Source organism: Hoplias malabaricus, chromosome 3 (assembly GCF_029633855.1).
Source record: "Hoplias malabaricus isolate fHopMal1 chromosome 3, fHopMal1.hap1, whole genome shotgun sequence".
NCBI lineage: Eukaryota > Metazoa > Chordata > Actinopteri > Characiformes > Erythrinidae > Hoplias > Hoplias malabaricus.
In genome coordinates this window covers 4,272,062-4,288,145 of record NC_089802.1, presented here as the reverse complement: position 1 = coordinate 4,288,145, position 16,084 = coordinate 4,272,062, and the positions used below count along the sequence as shown (strand labels likewise).

The 16,084-nt window shown below is 46.5% G+C and overlaps 1 protein-coding gene across 1 annotated transcript in view; it reads left to right on the top strand.

The window, feature by feature from the left end:
- Nucleotides 1–16,084, top strand: part of LOC136691305 (calcium-activated potassium channel subunit alpha-1-like) — an 87,646-nt gene that overhangs the window by 2,134 nt on the left and 69,428 nt on the right. Inside the window, exons 2-3 of the mRNA XM_066663808.1 lie at nucleotides 1,903–2,206; nucleotides 14,907–15,065. Coding sequence (XP_066519905.1) covers nucleotides 1,973–2,206; nucleotides 14,907–15,065 — 393 coding nt within the window. The 5' untranslated portion in view covers nucleotides 1,903–1,972. The remainder of the gene's footprint in view (nucleotides 1–1,902; nucleotides 2,207–14,906; nucleotides 15,066–16,084) is intronic.

The window sequence follows — 16,084 nt, the reverse complement described above, 5'->3', positions numbered from 1 at the left end:
TGTGATGTTGTAAACAGATTTAAACTGGTTTGTGGGGGTATGAACAGGACTAAACTGATTTGTGATGGTGTAAACAGATTTAAACTGGTTTGTGGAGGCATGAACAGGTCTAAACTGATTTGTGATGGTGTAAACAGATTTAAACTGGTTTGTGGGGGTAGAAACAGGACTAAACTGATTTGTGATGTTGTAAACAGATTTAAACTGGTTTGTGGGGGTAGAAACAGGACTAAACTGATTTGTGATGTTGTAAACAGATTTAAACTGGTTTGTGGGGGTATGAACAGGACTAAACTGATTTGTGATGTTGTAAACAGATTTAAACTGGTTTGTGGAGGCATGAACAGGACTAAACTGATTTGTGATGGTGTAAACAGATTTAAACTGGTTTGTGGGGGTAGAAACAGGACTAAACTGATTTGTGATGTTGTAAACAGATTTAAACTGGTTTGTGGGGGTATGAACAGGACTAAACTGATTTGTGATGTTGTAAACAGATTTAAACTGGTTTGTGGAGGCATGAACAGGACTAAACTGATTTGTGATGGTGTAAACAGATTTAAACTGGTTTGTGGGGGTAGAAACAGGACTAAACTGATTTGTGATGTTGTAAACAGATTTAAACTGGTTTGTGGGGGTAGAAACAGGACTAAACTGATTTGTGATGTTGTAAACAGATTTAAACTGGTTTGTGGGGGTATGAACAGGACTAAACTGATTTGTGATGTTGTAAACAGATTTAAACTGGTTTGTGGAGGCATGAACAGGACTAAACTGATTTGTGATGGTGTAAACAGATTTAAACTGGTTTGTGGGGGTAGAAACAGGACTAAACTGATTTGTGATGTTGTAAACAGATTTAAACTGGTTTGTGGGGGTATGAACAGGACTAAACTGATTTGTGATGTTGTAAACAGATTTAAACTGGTTTGTGGGGGTATGAACAGGACTAAACTGATTTGTGATGGTGTAAACAGATTTAAACTGGTTTGTGGAGGCATGAACAGGTCTAAACTGATTTGTGATGGTGTAAACAGATTTAAACTGGTTTGTGGGGGTAGAAACAGGACTAAACTGATTTGTGATGTTGTAAACAGATTTAAACTGGTTTGTGGAGGCATGAACAGGACTAAACTGATTTGTGATGGTGTAAACAGATTTAAACTGGTTTGTGGGGGTAGAAACAGGACTAAACTGATTTGTGATGTTGTAAACAGATTTAAACTGGTTTGTGGGGGTATGAACAGGACTAAACTGATTTGTGATGTTGTAAACAGATTTAAACTGGTTTGTGGGGGTATGAACAGGACTAAACTGATTTGTGATGGTGTAAACAGATTTAAACTGGTTTGTGGAGGCATGAACAGGTCTAAACTGATTTGTGATGGTGTAAACAGATTTAAACTGGTTTGTGGGGGTAGAAACAGGACTAAACTGATTTGTGATGGTGTAAACAGATTTAAACTGGTTTGTGGAGGCATGAACAGGTGTAAATTTACATTTATATTTGTGGAGTAAGTGGACAAGTGGTAAGAATTCAAACATCTCATCATATTCTGACACTGAATAAAGACATCAGTGTGTTCACACACACACACACACACACACACACACTACTCTCTGTATGAACTTTGTCGTACACTGGTAAATCTAATTTTTGCAGATGTTTGACTGGGTTTAAATGTCGAGGCATGTCTTGTGTAAAGTAATAAATGTTTGTAAGATCCTGACATGTTATTTTTGCGGTGTCACCTGTCCCTGTGGTGCAGTAAACACAAAGGGGAACCCCACCAGATTTTTCAGTTCCTGATTGAGGTGGTGTCAGTGCTGGGGTGGGGGGTTGTTAAACATGGCTGAGCTCCTGTGGGGTCAGATTTGATGTGATGTGTCCCCTCTCTCCAGCAGTAACAGCTGTATGAGTGTGCGGAGATGAGCTGCTGATGGATGGCGGAGCAGCGCGTCTGGAGCGACGATGACCAACCTGGCGTCCCGAGAAGCGTCGCTCCCGGCATCGCTCCCGGTGCGGATGAGTGTGGTGATCCCCTACTCCCCGGACGTGCCCTGTGATAATCATGGTCAGCGCATGTGGTGGGCCTTCCTCGCCTCCTCCATGGTCACCTTCTTCGGCGGACTCTTCATCATCCTCCTCTGGAGGACCCTCAAATACCTGTGGACTGTCTGCTGCCACTGCAGTGCCAAGAAGAAGGTGAGACACGCTCCAATTTCTCACAGTCTTTCTCTTTCTGTCTCACCTTGTAGATAAGTGTGTGAATGAGTGTGTGAGGGACTGGGTGAGTGTGTGAGGGACTGGGTGAGTGTGTGTGTGAGGGACTGGGTGAGTAAGTGTGTGAGGGACTGGGTGAGTGTGTGAGGGACTGGGTGAGTAAGTGTGTGAGGGACTGGGTGAGTGTGTGAGGGACTGGGTGAGTGTGTGAGGGACTGGGTGAGTGTGTGAGGGACTGGGTGAGTAAGTGTGTGAGGGACTGGGTGAGTGTGTATGTGTGTGAGGGACTGGGTGAGTGTGTATGTGTGTGAGGGACTTGGTGAGTGTGTATGTGTGTCAGGGACTGGGTGAGTGTGTATGTGTGTGAGGGACTGGGTGAGTGTGTGAGGGACTGGGTGAGTGTGTATGTGTGTGAGGGACTGGGTGAGTGTGTGAGGGACTGGGTGAGTGTGTGAGGGACTGGGTGAGTGTGTGAGGGACTGGGTGAGTGTTGTGAGTGAGTGAGTGAGTGAGTGTTGTATGTGTGTGAGGGACTGGCTGAGTGTGTGAGTATGTGTGTGAGGTACTGAGTGAGTGTGTGAGTAAGTCTGTGAGGGACTGGCTGAGTGTGTGAGTATGTGTGTGAGGTACTGGGTGAGTGTGTGAGTAAGTCTGTGAGGGACTGGGTGAGTGTGTGAGGGACTGGGTGAGTGTGTATGTGTGTGAGGGACTGGGTGAGTGTGTGAGGGACTGGGTGAGTGTGTATGTGTGTGAGGGACTGGGTGAGTGTGTGAGGGACTGGGTGAGTGTGTGAGGGACTGGGTGAGTGTTGTGAGTGAGTGAGTGAGTGAGTGTTGTATGTGTGTGAGGGACTGGCTGAGTGTGTGAGTATGTGTGTGAGGTACTGAGTGAGTGTGTGAGTAAGTCTGTGAGGGACTGGGTGAGTGTGTGGGGGACTGGGTGAGTGTGTGAGGATGTGTGTGAGGGACTGGCTGAGTGTGTGAGTATGTGTGTGAGGTACTGGGTGAGTGTGTGAGTAAGTCTGTGAGGGACTGGGTGAGTGTGTGAGGATGTGTGTGAGGTACTGGGTGAGTGTGTGAGTGTGTGTGTGAGGTACTGGGTGAGTGTGAGTATGTGTGTGAGGTACTGGGTGAGTGTGTGAGTAAGTCTGTGAGGGACTGGGTGAGTGTGTGAGGATGTGTGTGAGGTACTGGGTGAGTGTGTGAGTGTGAGTATGTGTGTGAGGTACTGGGTGAGTGTGTGAGTAAGTCTGTGAGGGACTGGGTGAGTGTGAAAAAGAGAATCAGAGATCGTTTCTCTCTCTGAACTCAGGAACAGAATGAAAGACGGAGTTGACCCTGAGAGAGAAGACGCTGCTTTTAAGGGTTGACTGTGGACATTAAAGACACAGGTGTCCCCGAGGTGTGGTTAAGCCCCACCCCCAGAGTTGAGTTACAGTACCTGTCTAACACACCTGAATCTGACCAGAGGAAGACCTTAATTACTCAGATCAGGTGTTTGATTAGAGGCAGGACGAGGAGAGTGTTGTGTTTCCTCAGGTCACACCTCACTCCTGCACTTTTCACTGAGGTCTTGCTGTTTGTGACTTCATCACTCACTCACACCTTCTCTCTCTGTCTCTCACTCTCTCTCTCTCTCTCTCTCTCTCTCTCTCTCTCTCTCTCTACTCTCACTCCCTCCCTCTCTCTCTCTCTCTCTCTCTCTCTCCTCACTCCCTTTCTCTCTCTCTCTACTCTCACTCTCTACTCTCTCTCTCTCTACTCTCTCTTTCTCTACTCACTCTCTCAATTTCTCTCTCACTCTACTCTCACTATTCTCTATCTCTCTCTACTCACCCTCTACTCACTCTCTCTACACACTCTCTCTACTCTTTCCCTCTACTCACTCTCTCTCTCTACTCACCCTCTCTCTACATACTCTCTCTACTCTTTCACTCTACTCACTCTGTCTCACACTCTCTCTCTACTCCCTCTCTCTCTCTCTCTCTCTCTTTTTATCTCTTTCTCTACTCTCTCTCTCTCCCTCTCTTTACTCATTCCATCTCTCTCTCTCTCTCTTTCTCTCTGAGCGGTGGTGAATCCTGTGTGTTTCTGCAGGTCTGTAGGTGATGAAGGCTGTTGCTAAGCAACAGGTGGCTGTTGTGTGTGGTTAGTAGTTAATATAAACAGGAAAGAGAGATGCACTGGTGATGGATGGAGAACTGAAAATGATATGGGATCTGTTGCTCACGGCCTTTAGTAGAGTCATGCTTTTCTGCTCTTCATTCCCTCTATCGCTCTTCATCTTCATCCCTCTTCACTTTTCCTGTCTCTCTCTCTCTCTCTCTCTCAGTAATACCTCCATTGTTATTAAAAAGCCATTACACTGACACCTAGTGGCCTGAGTGTATCAGAGATTTTGTACTATTCTCATTTGAAACATGGCCGCCCCTTGTGTGTGACCCTCTGTTGTGTTATTATCGGGGGTCGGGGGTGGGGTACTGTGGCTGTGTGTCGGGGGGGCTGTTGACCATTAGACCCTGGTGTAAATGATGAATAATATGTGGACGCTCCGCTGAGGCTCTTCCAGCGTGTGATGTGGTGATTCATCTGGCCGCTTCTCTCAGGACAAAAATAGACTGTCGTTTCTGGGTTCAGGAAAAAAACTCTGTCTGAGACTGTCCGGGTTTTTGGGCCAAACTCCTTCAGCCACTTGCCCTGTTTCCTTCAGTTCACCTTCTGAAACGCTACAGTCTACTGCTCTGTAGATTTTACACTCAGAATTATACACTCGACTGCTCTGTAGAGTTTACGCTCTGTATTGTACGCTTTACGTTTCTGTAAAGTTTACACTCTGTATTGTACACTCTACGTTTCTGTAGAGTTTACGCCCTGTATCATACACTCTACATTTCTGTAGTTTACACTCTGTACTGTTTGCTCTACGTTTCTGTAGTTTACACTCTGTATAGTACGCTCTACATTTCTGTAGAGTTTATACTCTGTATTATTATTATTATTATTATCGTTACACTTATATAGCGCCTTTCTAGACACCCAAGGACGCTTTACAATCTACACTGCTCAGAACGCTCAATTCACACACACTGGCGAGAAGCGGCAGCCAAACGCGCACAGCGTACTCTCAACCAGAAACGACCGTCCACCTGGAGGACTGCATCGGGCACTAGGGTTTAACCCAGGACAGAGCGCCAATCCATATCTGGGCTCACACATACAGACATTCATTCACACACCAGGACAGTTATTAGAGAAGCCAATTCACCTACCCTCCATGTTTTTGGACTGTGGGAGGAAACCGGAGCCCCCGGAGGAAACCCACGCAGACACGGGGAGAACATGGAAACTCCACCCAGATGGGACTTGAACCCAAGATCCCAGCGCTGGGAGGCGAACGTGCTAACCACCAAGCCACCGTGCCGCCCTGTATTGTATGCTCTAAGTTTCTGTAGTTTATGCTCTGTATTGTACGCTCTACGTTTCTGTAGAGTTTACGCTCTGTATTGTACACTCTACGTTTCTGTAGAGTTTAAGCTCTGTGTTGTACACTCTATGTTTCTGTAGAGTTTATGCCCTGTATCGTACACTCTACATTTCTGTAGTTTACACTCTGTATTGTTCGCTCTACATTTCTGTAGTTTACACTCTGTATTGTACGCTCTACATTTCTGTAGGGTTTATACACTGTATTGTATGCTCTACGTTTCTGTAGATTTTACACCCTGTATTGTATGCTCTACGTTTCGGTAGGGTTTATACACTGTATTGTACCCTCTATGTTTCTGTAGAGTTTACGCCCTGTATCGTACGCTCTACGTTTCTGTAGAGTTTACGCCCTGTATTGTTCGCTCTACATTTCTGTAGTTTACACTCTGTATTGTATGCTCTACATTTCTGTAGGATTTATACACTGTATTGTATGCTCTACATTTCTGTAGTTTACACTCTGTATTGTACGCTCTACATTTATGTAGGGTTTATACACTGTATTGTACGCTCTATGTTTCTGTAGAGTTTACGCCCTGTATTGTACGCTCTACGTTTCTGTAGAGTTTACGCCCTGTATTGTATGCTCTACGTTTCTGTAGATTTTACACCCTGTATTATATGCTCTACGTTTCTGTAGTTTACACTCTGTATTGTATGCTCTACGTTTCTGTAGAGTTTACGCTCTGTATTGTACGCTCTATGTTTCTGTAAAGTTTACACTCTGTATTGTACGCTCTGTGTTTCTGTAGTTTACGCTCTGTATTGTACACTCTGTTTCTGTAGAGTTTAAGCTCTGTATTGTGTACACTACGTTTCTGTAGAGTTTACGCCCTGTATCGTACACTCTACATTTCTGTAGTTTACACTCTGTATTGTACGCTCTACATTTCTGTAGAGTTTATACTCTGTATTGTATGCTCTATGTTTCTGTAGAGTTTACGCCCTGTTACACCCAGTGCAGAAGAAGTTTCGGTGGGGTTCCCTCAGATTCTCTCAAGGCTGGTCCCACTCCGTGGCAATTGCACACTTGGACACTTACAGCAGCCAGCAGTGATGTGTGTGTGTGTGTGTGTGTGAGTGTGTGTTTAGTTTTGTCCTCAACAGCTGTTCACGTCAGCACCAAGCTTAGCCTCATCCACCCTCCAACCCCCACTACCTCCACCAGCTTACAGTATGTGTGGGTGGGTGTGTGTGTGTGCGCATGTGTGTTTGTAGGTGTAAACACACAGGCATGTTTGTATTTGTGAGGGCAGGGTCTGTCTGCCAGTTTAATCACACGCGCACACACACACATACACACACATTGCACTGTACGCATAAACAAACAAACAGTCCTATAAACAGAACACTATTAAAGAGGTCAGCTCTAAAACCACCCCCTCTCTCTAGTCGTTCAGTGAGAGGAACAGTGTGTCCAGCTGTTGTGGAGCAGAGAGGAGAGTTTGTGACTGTGAGAGAGGAGGAGACAAAGGGGAGAGAGTGTCTGTCACTGTGAGAGAGGAGGAGACAGAGAGGAGAGCATGTGTGTCACTGTGAGAGAGGAGGAGACAGAGATGAGAGAATGTGTGGTCACTGTGAGAGAGCAGGAGACAGGGTGGAGAGGGTGTGTGTCACTGTGAGAGAGGAGGAGACAAAGGGGAGAGAGTGTGTGTCACTGTGAGAGAGGAGGAGACAGAGAGCAGAGAATGTCACTATGAGAGAGGAGGAGACAGAGGAGAGTGTGTGTGGTCACTGTGAGAGAGGAGGAGACAGAGAGGAGAGAGGGTGGGGTGACTGTGAGAGAGGAGGAGACAGAGAGGAGAGTGTGTGTGGTCACTGTGAGAGAGGAGGAGAGGGTGTGTGTCAGTGTGAGAGAGGATGAGACAGAGAGGAGAGAATGTGTGATCACTGTGAGAGAGGAGGAGACAGAGGAGAGGGTGTGTGATCACTGTGAGAGAGGAGGAGACAGAGAGGAGAGTGTGTGTGGTCACTGTGAGAGAGGAGGAGAGGGTGTGTGTCAGTGTGAGAGAGGATGAGACAGAGAGGAGAGAATGTGTGATCACTGTGAGAGAGGAGGAGACAGAGGAGAGGGTGTGTGATCACTGTAAGAGAGGAGGAGACAGAGAGGAAAGAGCGTGTGGTCACTGTGAGAGAGGAGGAGATAGAGAGGAGAGAGTGTGGTCACTGTGAGAGAGGAGGAGACAGAGTAGAGAGCGTGTGTCACTGTGAGAGAGGAGGAGACAGAGAAGAGAGCGTGTGTCACTGTGAGAGAGGAGGAGACAGAGAAGAGAGGGTGTGTGTCACTGTGAGAGAGAAGGAGACAGAGAGGAGAGAGTGTGGTCACTGTGAGAGAGGAGGAGACAGAGAGGAGAGGGTGTGTGTCACTGTGAGAGAGGAGGAGACAAAGGGGAGAGAGTGTGTGTCACTGTGAGAGAGGAGGAGACAGAGAGCAGAGAATGTCACTGTGAGAGAGGAGGAGACAGAGGAGAGTGTGTGTGGTCACTGTGAGAGAGGAGGAGACAGAGAGGAGAGTGTGTGTGGTCACTGTGAGAGAGGAGAGAGGGTGGGGTGACTGTGAGAGAGGAGGAGACAGAGAGGAGAGTGTGTGTGGTCACTGTGAGAGAGGAGAGAGGGTGGGGTAACTGTGAGAGAGGAGGAGACAGAGAGGAGAGGGTGTGTGTCACTGTGAGAGAGGATAAGACAGAGAGAAGAGAATGTGTGATCACTGTGAGCGAGGAGGAGACAGAGGAGAGGGTGTGTGATCACTGTGAGAGAGGAGGAGACAGAGAGTAGAGAGCATGTGGTCACAGTGAGAGAGGAGGAGACAGAGAGGAGAGGGTGTATGTCACTGTGAGAGAGGAGGAGACAGAGATGAGAGAATGTGTGGTCACTGTGAGAGAAGGTCTGTACCGAGTTAGATTCCTAGGATGCCTGTAAGTAGGTAGCGCTCTAATGGTCCTCTGCCCTCGTGAGGTAGATGTTTGAGACGCTCTGCTTAGATAGCGATTGTGTCATGACTTGTTAGGGTTAGTGAATCCATGAATGAACTACCATTAATAAACTGATGCACGACTGAGTGCCATGTGAGAGCTACAGTGTAACAATAATAGTGACATTAATCTGGGGACACCATGACAGTGCAGACTGGATGCACTGGACAGAGTATTGCTAATCTGAGACCATTTCTACTTCAGTGTAATTGATGGTGGTTGGTTAAAGGTGAGGGGTCTGAGGCTGGCAACAATAGGTGGAAAGTGTATTAGTAGCAGTCTTGAAGTCGACAGCATTAATAAAGCAAGATGTCCTTCATTGGCAGGTATGCCATGATGGTGCCATTCCAATGTCATAGAGGGAATTGAGAATGGAAGGGTGATCTACAGGGATGACAGATGAGGCCAAATAAAAAGCCCAATAAGGGTCAGCACCACAGGAACGGCAAGACACAGAGAAGGCTGTTTGTCACACAGGAGCAAACTCTGAAAGAGACAAAATCCAAAAGGTTCTGAGGAGCTCAAGCAAGGGGGCAAGTTAGAAAGTTGACTCAAGGATAGCGGAGATGCCTCGATGGTGAAAAGCATGTGCCAGAGAAAAGGCAGCATGTAAGAGGATGAACTGAATTTGAGTGCTGGTCCAAAGTAACACCTGAGGAGAGAGCATAATCTGGAACTTAGGGGCTAGGAGCAGCATGGTTGGGAAGAGCAGAGGTCAGGTTGAAGGCCCACAGTGGCTGGAGGAATCAGTGCAAACAGTACCATAAGTAGTACTGCAGTGGAAGTGCAGTCACTAGCAGAGAGATGAAAGATGAGGGTCCTTGGTGGCACGAGCTGGAAAGTTAGAAGCCAAGAGCAATGTGGCTGCCAAGAGAAGAGAATGGGACAAAGGTGTATGACAGTACCTGATACAGAGTTAGGGCTGAAATTATAAGATCAGAGCTGACCAGAAAGGAGAGAGGCTGGGCCAAAGGTCTGTGGTAGGAGAAAGCATGAGCTGCAAAGCTAGGGCTGGGAGCAGCTTAGCTGCAAGCCGAGAGGCAGAAAGTAAGATCTAGCAGGAGAGAGTGCAAGCCGTACAGTGGACACAGGGTTGTCTTTGCTTGTGAGGGGAAGACATAGGGATAAGGGTCCACAAAAGCTTCTGAGGAGAGAGCACAAACTGTGAAGTTGGAGGCAAGCGGTGCGGCAGCAAAGTTAGGGCTCGGGATGAAGGTCAAGTCAAGTCAAGGGCTGTAAAGGAAGAGGCAGGATGCAGCAAAACTGCAAGGGGAAGGGGATTAGGATGATGGTCAACATCAGGGAGGGGGTGTGCTGTAAAGGAAGAGGCGGGGTGTGGGACAGCCGCAAAGGGGATAGGATTAGGACATGGTCTGTAGTAGCACCTGAGAAGAAGTTGAGCTGGAACGTCAGAGACAGGGAGTACTGCAGCAGCAAAAAAGGTTGAGGATGAAGGTCCACCAAAGCACCTGAAAACAGAGTAGGAGCTAGAAGCTGTAGAGTGTGAGCAGCACGGCAGCACAGGGGAGGGTCCAGTACGATAGACCACAGCAGCAGAAAAGTGGGAATTGTAAAGTTAGAGGCAGAGTATGGCACAGCCGCAAATTGAAGAGGTTGGGATGAGTGTCCATGAAGTAGACAAGCTGCCGATGTAAAGGCTGGAAGAATGAGACTATAGGATGACAGCAAATCTAGGATGAGGAAGCTGTGCAGCGAGGAGGTTGCGCTGAGTGCCCAGAGTGCTGGACAGGAGGCAGGCCCACAGCAGCACCTATGGAGGGGTGCGGACTAGAAGGTGTGAGACATGTAATTGCAGCTGCTGTGGGGTAGAGGTGGGATGATGAAGGGAGAGGTGGGATGATGAAGGGAGAGGTGGGATGATGAAGGGAGAGGTGGGATGATAAAGGGAGGGATGGGATGATGCATAGAGACAGATGTAGAGGGAGAGAAATGGAGGGGTTGGGATTGATAAAGGGAGGGGTTAGCATGATATAGGGAGGGGTTGGTATGATATAGGGAGGGGTTGGGATGATATAGGGAGGGGTTAGGATGATAAAGGGAGGGGTGGAATGATGAAGGGAGGAGTGGGATGATATGTAGAGATAGATGTAGAGGGTGAAAGAAATGGAGGGGTTGGTATGATAAAGGGAGGGGTTGGAATGATAAAGGGAGGGGTTGGGATGATAAAGTGAGGGGTGGGATGATGTGTAGAGACAGATGTAGAGGGTGAAAGAAAGGGAGGGGTTGGGATGGTAAAGGGAGGGGTGGGATGATAAAGTGAGGGGTGGGATGATAAAGGGAGGGTTGGGATGATGTGTAGAGACAGATGTAGAGGGTGAAAGAAAGGGAGGAGTGGGATGATAAAGGGCGGGGTGGGATGATAAAGGGAAGGGTTGGGATGGTAAAGGGGAGTTTGGGATGATAAAGGGAGGCGAAACCGCCTTTGAAACATTTTTCTCATTATCATCACAACACTGAATCTGAATCTGATGCCCCTTTCACACCGGCGTGGTGATCCAAATATATTCTGGAGTTTTCCCGGAGGAGCTGGGTGTGTGAACATTATCTTCCTTGTCCTGATAAAGAATCCGGGTGAAGTCAGATTCAGCGCATGTGAGAACGGAGCGGCAAATGCCCCCATACCTAGAGCAGGTGTTTCATTTCCCGCTGAGAAGGTGGAGAAAATCTCATAGAGAAAATCTCCTGTTGTGTGCTGCATGCGTGAACAACCACTCCGGGACATCTCCCAACCAGACACTCCAGAGTTTCTCTAGAGATTTTCCAGAGTTCATGAAGAATCCAGTTCTCCAGAAAAGGCATGAGTGTGTCAGAGAAAGTGTGTGTGTGTGTGTGAGAGAGAGAGAGAGAGAGAGAGAGAGAGAAACAGAGAGAGAAAGAGTGTGTGTGTGTGTGTGTGTATGTGTGTGTGTGAAAGAGAGAGAGAGAGAGAGAGAGAGAGAGAGAGTGTGTGTGTGTGTGTGTGTGTGTGTGTGAAAGAGCGCGAGAGAGAGAGAAAGAGAGTGGGTGTGAGAAAGAGTGTGTGTGTGTGAGTGAGTGAGAGAGTGTGTGTGTGAGTGAGAGAAAGAGTGTGTGTGTGTGTATGTGTGAAAGAGAGAGAGTGTGTTTGTGTGTGTGTGTGTGAAAGTGCGAGAGAGAGAGAAAGAGAGTGGATGTGAGAAAGAGAGTGTGTGTGAGTGAGTGAGAGAGTGTGTGTGTGTAAGAGAGAGAGAGAGAGAGAGAGAGGGAGAGAGTGTGTGTGTGAGAGAGTGAGAGTGTATGTGCGTGTCTGTGTGTGATAGAGAGAGAGAGTTTGAGAGAGATTGAGAGTGTGTGTGAGAGAGAGAGCGAGGCAGTTTTCACTGCCTTTGATGGGTTAAATTCAGATATTAAAACAAATCTAAATTAAATGTATGAAACTACAGAAGCTGAAGGGTTAAGGTGTGTATCTGAGACCCGTTTGTTTTGAACGCTGTCTTGCTCTGAAGCCTCTTTCACACTTGAACTCAGAAGAAACTCCTGAGTATTGGGTCTGTCTGCTCATGCAGTGCTCAATGGAGATGTTTCACACAGCTGGAAATATTCTGCATGCTTTAGGTGTGGGGGCGGAGCCTGTGCAGCACACACAGGAAATACTCTGGGACATTAACGGCTCTGTTCACACATGTGCTGACTCTGACTTTACCTGGATCTCTACCGGGCGCTGGGAGGAAAAAGTCAGGGTAATGTCTGGGACGAATGTCGTGGGTGTTTACGGAAAGGGGCCTGCATGTCTGGTTCCGTTCATGTGGAGATGATAAGAGGACGGAGAGACGTTCTCGGGCAGAGGGGACTTTGATTCATTGGGGATATTTTTAGAGTTAATTAGACAGAGGCAAGATCTCCATCAGCGGCCATACATCTTTGAACTTCACCGTCATTGACTTAAATATTTATGAGGAATCTGAGGACATTTTCCGGCATGTTCATTAATCTGAACTGAGCACGCTCCGTCTCGCCAATTAATGTCTCTAAAGATGTCTCTGAACACGGCTTTCCATAGATCCTCCATCTCAGACTTCACCGGGGGGCCGTTAGATAGAGTCAGCTCATGTGTGTTCTTCCTGCAGCGTTTCCCCTCAGTATCTCGTCCTGGTCTCGGTACACTCGCTGGTTGTCTGCTGCTTTCTCTCAATTTTCATTTGCATCTCTTCCTGGGGCCTGACTGAAATCTGCGTACGTAACATCTCACGCAGAAACTGATTTATAAAGAAATACTTTGTGTAAAATTGAGCGTATATTTGACCCATGCGCGGCCATAAGTCACACAGCTCCAGGGACCTGGAGATTGTGGGTTCGATTCCCGCTCCGGGTGACTGTCTGTGAGGAGTTGGTGTGTTCTCCCTGTGTCTGCGTGGGTTTCCTCCGGGTGACTGTCTGTGAGAAATTGGTGTGTTCTCCTTGTGTCTGTGTGGGTTTCCTCCGGGTGCTCCGGTTTCCTCCCACAGTCCAAAAACACACGTTTATAGGTTGATTGGCGACTCAAAAGTGTCCGTAGGTGTGAGTGTGTGAGTGAATGTGTGTGTGTGTCTGTGTTGCCCTGTGAAGGACTGGCGCCCCCTCCAGGGTGGATTCCCGCCTTGCGCCCAATGATTCCAGGTAGGCTCTGGACCTGCCGCGACCCTGAACTGGATAAGGGTCACAGATAATGAATGAATTATTGTTATTATTATTATTGTTGTCATTATTATTAGAAGAAATTAAACTCCATAATAAATAGAGAGTAAATGGTTATGGGCTGGTAAAAACTGCAGATAATTATGAGCCTAAACAGCTGTAACTTGCATAGAATCACAGGTTTATATTTAAATAGTCAAGAGGCTGCTTCACGGTCTGTAATAATGGCTTTTTTGGTGCCACTAAAACCCAGCTCACTGACACATAATGCGACAACACATATCTCCTCACCTCAAATTTTTTTGGGCACACACTATTTTCTGGCTTTGGGCGCACACGCATTCACCCCAGAATCCACAGAGTTTTATAAATAAGGCCCCTGGTCTTCTGCTCTGCTCTGAGATGTGTTCTGTTTCTCCTCGGCGTCTCTTCCTTGTTTCTGAACGCTGGCAGGTCGTGTTGTGTTTAATTTAATCCAGATAATTTCTTTAACTAATTAAATAAACTCATTACTCTCCTTCCAGACAAACACCAACACACACACACACAGAGATACACACATATATACACACACATGCAGACACATACAGATACAGTACTAACATATAAAACATAATATCATATAAAACCCAAATAGTGGGTCAGAGTCATTACACAGTTCATAATTAAATTCATAGTATGTATCTCTCATGGAGACAGATAACACACAGAGACACACACACACACACACATAAATACACACAAACAGATACACTCACATATATACACTCAGATAAACACCCTCCTGAACTTTACAGCTGCGGACCAAGTTATCACTTGAATGTTTGTATATATATATATATATATGTAGTGTGTGTATGTGTGAGTGTGTGTGTGCTTGTGTTTGTATGGTGTGTTTGTGTGGTGTGTGTGTGTCCTCTCTGATGTGAGGTTTAAAGCTGGTAGTGAAGCTGTGAAGCCCCCTCCCCCACCCCCCAGGTGAATGTAAACACACACTCGGTGTCCAGTGGTGTTTGTTGATTTGAATGACAGGTGTGTGTTGTTTTCACATGAATAAATGATGACGGGGTGAATGCTGATGTTTGAGTGAGGTCTGCACCTGAGGGGGAAGGGGGGACATCATTTATTCATTGGGACCCGTCTCAGGCCGCGCTGCATTCTTTAACCACTTCATTTCTGTGTTTGTGTTTACTTTGATGTTTGTGTTTATATTTGATTTTTATGTTTATTTTGATGTTTGTGTTTATTTTGATAATTGTTTGTGTTCATGTTTAGTTTGACGTTTGTTTTTATATTTGATGTTTGTGTTTGTTTAAGAAGCCGGCCTCTCTCTGAGGATAATATCTTGGGGCAGGTTTAACTCCTGTGGTCATTCCTCTCTTGCTCAGGCCTCAGTGTATACACTGGAACACTGCTGTGAGTGTTTGATGGCAGTCAGCCTCATTTACATCAGCGAGGCTCAGGTGCTGGAGTTGGGTGTAAGGTGCTGAATCGAACCACAATAACAACAAGGCCGTTGTGAACTGATGTGTGTGTGTGTATGTGTGTGTGTGTGTGTGTGTGTGTGTACAGCACGTTCAGAGGATCAGTAATCCTGGAGGAGCGAGTGATGGAGGGATTAAAGGAGAGAAAAAGGAGGCGGCGGTGGTCAGTGAGGTGGGATGGATGACCTCAGTGAAGGACTGGGCCGGGGTCATGATCTCTGCTCAGACTCTGACTGGACGTGTTCTGGTAAGTAACTGATCTCTGAACCACACACACACACACACACACACACACACACACACACATACACATACTATACACTAACACACACTTTACTCACACATTCTATAACACACACGCATACATACATATATACAATACACTAACACACTATATACACACACATACTATACAATAACACACACACACACGCACACATAATATACATACACACACGCACACATAATATACATACACACACGCACACATAATATACATACACACACACACACTATACTCTCACACACACATACACACACCCCATACATACAAAATACCCACACACACCATACATAAATAATACATTCACACACACTATACACACACAAACACACATGTACACTCACTCACACACACTCACACACACCACACACACACACACACACACATCTGAACACACTCTTCATGTCCACCACCACTGGTGTCATCCTGAAGGGCACTACACGTGGATTCTTTAACAGTTTGGAAATAGTTTGTTGTTTGTTTGTTTGTTATTATCTGTTTCCTCCCAGTGTTCCCAAAACCCGTTTTTCTCAGCCTCACACAGTTACACACACTGCCCCCTACCTGCGATACTGAGGAGTGCAGGCTTCCTCTGAGAAGCTGAGGCCCCACCATCAGCAACAGAGACGAGTGAGAGTGAGAGAGATAGTATGTGTGTGTGCACTGTTTCTTCTCTCTAACAGAAATAATGGCCGGGTGCATTGCTAGCCCAGTCAGTAACCATGGAAACAGCAGCTCACCATAGCACAGCAGATGTTTGTGTGCGTATGGCGTGTGTGTGTGTGTGTGTGTGTGTGTGTGGTGTGTGTGTAGTCTGTTTGTTTGTGTGTGTGTATGTGTGTGTTACTTTTTCTATTCATCGTCCATACATCCACCTAGTCATCCAGCAGAACTTGGGAAAAATAAAAGAGAGATTTTTGTGAAGAATATTGACCTAAGCATGACCATCGTGTTGGAGGTGTGGAAGTGGACACTGTGTTTGA